Here is a 3,108-nt window from a genome sequence, read left to right as displayed (position 1 = left end):
AAAAAAGTAAAAAAGTAATTTTACTTTACTTATATATTATTATGTTTTTTTTTTTTGCTCAGTAACCAAGGAGCAGGTAATGGACATGCGGACATTTGCTGATGTGACTTCTACTCGTATCATAGCTGATGCTCTGTGTATGGTGACAGGCAACCCCAATCAGTTTTTAAGATCCCCAACCACTGGAGGTTCTACTGTAAAGGATGGAACAACCTCTCATTGCAGAATTGCTGGTGATTTTGAGAGTGGCTACATTTCCAATGTTAGTGGAATAACTTGGGATAAAGCAGCTAGTCGTATTCCTACCCTGGGAACAAGAACCACCCTGAAATGTCCAGAAAGTAGCCCAGAAAGTGGATATGGCTCAAGCAGTTCAGCTCGCAACCCTGCTGCATCTAGTGTTAGTCCTTTAGATACTGGAACAGAGACAGCAAGCACATCCACTGGAAGCTCCAAGCATACAGACACGGTTTTTCTTTTTCCTGACCCAACAGGCCAACGACGAGAAGTTGAACTCGGAGTAGAGATGGATATCTTGGAGGAAATTTCTGAGATTGAAAGAGTCAAACATATTGAGTTTGATCCCAATAAACAAGACCAGGTACGCTAGACTGAACTTGAAAGAAAAAATATTTATTTACTGTATAGAATATGAAGTTATACATAATCTTGGAATAAAAAGTTACTGTTTACTTTTAAGGAAGAAGTTTTTCCGTCATGTTTTTTGGTTTACCTTTTATTCCTCAATTGATTTTTCATTTTGATTTTACACTTTTATTAAGGTGTTGTATTCACTGTTCAGAACCACACACAGCTAGAAGAAACATTGCAGTTATGTATCAAGCAATAGAAGTCTTACAACAGAAGTGATAAATTGCAAGAATTGAAGCTTTCAGTATGTTAAAAATGACATCAGAAAACTAAATGTAGTTATTGTGTGTTCCTACAATTTTAGTGTTAACATAGTTGGCATTTTTATTTTTCATATTGATCAATTTTTGTGAAATTCTTTTTTGTTTTAGGGGAGGGGATGATAAAAGTTAAATTCTTGGGTTATTCTAATAATATTAGCTAAATATAAACAGAGTTTTGCATAATGATTTTAGGTAGGATGCAGTTTATTCTTTTATTTGTAAAAAGCTATATATTCAAATACTAATTAATAATCTAAATTCTATATTAAATATATTTTTCAGTTTAGTCTATTTCCCATTATGTGCTGCTTATTTTGAAAGGTGGTTTTAAAATGTGAGGTGTTGTAGGCTTGAGCAGTCATATCTGTCGTATGTGGAGCTTGCAAGTAATGATTAAATCTGATAGACAATCCATCCATACTGCTGCTTGAGTCATACATCTGCAAATACCTTTCTCACTAAAGATAATTTTGCTTTCTCTACACCGTGTAGTTTTATCTCAGTTTTATTCAACTGTATGTATGAATGTCTGACCTTGTTGTCTAAAGTCTAAAAAGAAGGTATTAAAGGAGATGGGACTTGTTACTTCTTTTTGATGTTTAATTAATAAAAATTGTGTGATATTTATAAATAATTGCATGTATATATATTATTTTAATTATTATGTGAGAAAAATATGTCATTAATTAGATATTTTGTTGCTTCAATAAGTCATCCAAACTTGAGGAAAAAGCAATGCAATGTACCAACATAATTTAGTTGATAAGAAATTACAAAACATTATGTCTGTTAAGTATATTCTTGTCTTAGTTCTGTACTGTATCTCTGTATTGGTTTGACCTCATTAGATTGATATGCATTTTTTTTGCTATATTTTTATCATAAGAATATATATATATATATGAGAGTTTAAATAATTTTATAAAAATTATGTCGAATTATAAAAAGTTATGATCCTGGTAGTTTCATTTTTGTACTGATTTTCTAAGTACTGAAGCAAAGCCAACTGTGAAGGTAAATGACATATAGTTTTACTCTTTGTTTATTTAAATATATTTTATGGTATAATTGATTTCATTGCAATTTAAATCATTTATTAAATCCATCTATTTATCATCAGTATCTGTTATGATGAAAGTGAGTATATCAGATTCTGATACAACTACAACGTTTTAAACATTCTAGGACATCCCCATGACATCTCTTTGATGAAGCCATTTTAAGGCACAATCATGAAGAAGGCAGCTCTCTCTCTTATTCTCGGCAGTGCTGGGAAAGAGATCTTTGTTATTATAGTAAGGTTTGTAAGTCCTATATCACCAGAGTTATTTATTGTGAATTTGATCCTGAAGCAACAGCCCAGATATATTTGTATTGTAATTTTACTGCCATTAGTCTTTGTATTATGCTTGAATGTGAAATGTTTAATCCCATACAGCCATAAAAAATGAAATGTGTATTTTTATCTTTTATCTACAATCTTTTAATATAAAAAGATAAGATTGTTCTTGAATGGAAAGTGTTAATCATTATTGTGAATGGATTAAAGTGGGAAAAATATCCACTTTTTGACATTTTTTTTTATTGGGGTTGTACCTTGTTTTAAATTTATGTGAAACTGAGCTCATCATTAAATGTTGAAATCATTGTGAACTTTTCAATTAGTTACCTGTTAAATAGGCTTAGCTATCAAGGAGCTCCCCTTACAACTTAATTGAAATTAATGCTTTTTCAAAGACTTGATAACTGAATTCATTCAAAAATTGTTGTTTAATATTATCAAGTTAATTTAGACAAGATTTGTTTTTAAAAGTAGCTGAGAAAACAAATCCAGAAAGAATGCTATTAAAGAAGCTACATGTTATTAGTTGTTCCATGCAAGTTGCATTTTTATTTTATGGTGTATATCCTCTTATATAACACTGTTTATTTACATTTTGATGCAGAATATAATAGCATTTGTGTAGTTTATTTTCATTTCTTTTAACACATCTGTTTATATACCACATATTTGCAAATGTTCTATTATTTTAAGTTTAAGAAAGAGTAATTTTTTATTAGATCTATGAATAGCACTTAGCTGTTGGTTTGTGCTTATTTAGTTGCAGTGGGTATAACATGATTGCCATATCATCAAATATGGCAAGAAATGTTATTCATATGATCTCAATTTAGAAAGATAACAGAGCTTATG

General features: G+C 30.3%; 1 protein-coding gene across 1 annotated transcript in view; it reads left to right on the top strand.

The window, feature by feature from the left end:
• The window catches only part of LOC106463214 (transmembrane protein 266-like), a 13,513-nt gene extending 10,622 nt beyond the window's left edge, over positions 1 to 2,891 (top strand). The window contains exons 8-9 of the mRNA XM_022390662.1: positions 63 to 601; positions 2,100 to 2,891. Coding sequence (XP_022246370.1) covers positions 63 to 601; positions 2,100 to 2,123 — 563 coding nt within the window. The 3' untranslated portion in view covers positions 2,124 to 2,891. The remainder of the gene's footprint in view (positions 1 to 62; positions 602 to 2,099) is intronic.
• Positions 2,892 to 3,108: the final 217 nt, after the last annotated feature.

The sequence above is a fragment of the Limulus polyphemus genome, unplaced genomic scaffold (assembly GCF_000517525.1).
Source record: "Limulus polyphemus unplaced genomic scaffold, Limulus_polyphemus-2.1.2 Scaffold1350, whole genome shotgun sequence".
NCBI lineage: Eukaryota > Metazoa > Arthropoda > Merostomata > Xiphosura > Limulidae > Limulus > Limulus polyphemus.
This window is presented reverse-complemented; position numbering and strand designations above follow the sequence as displayed.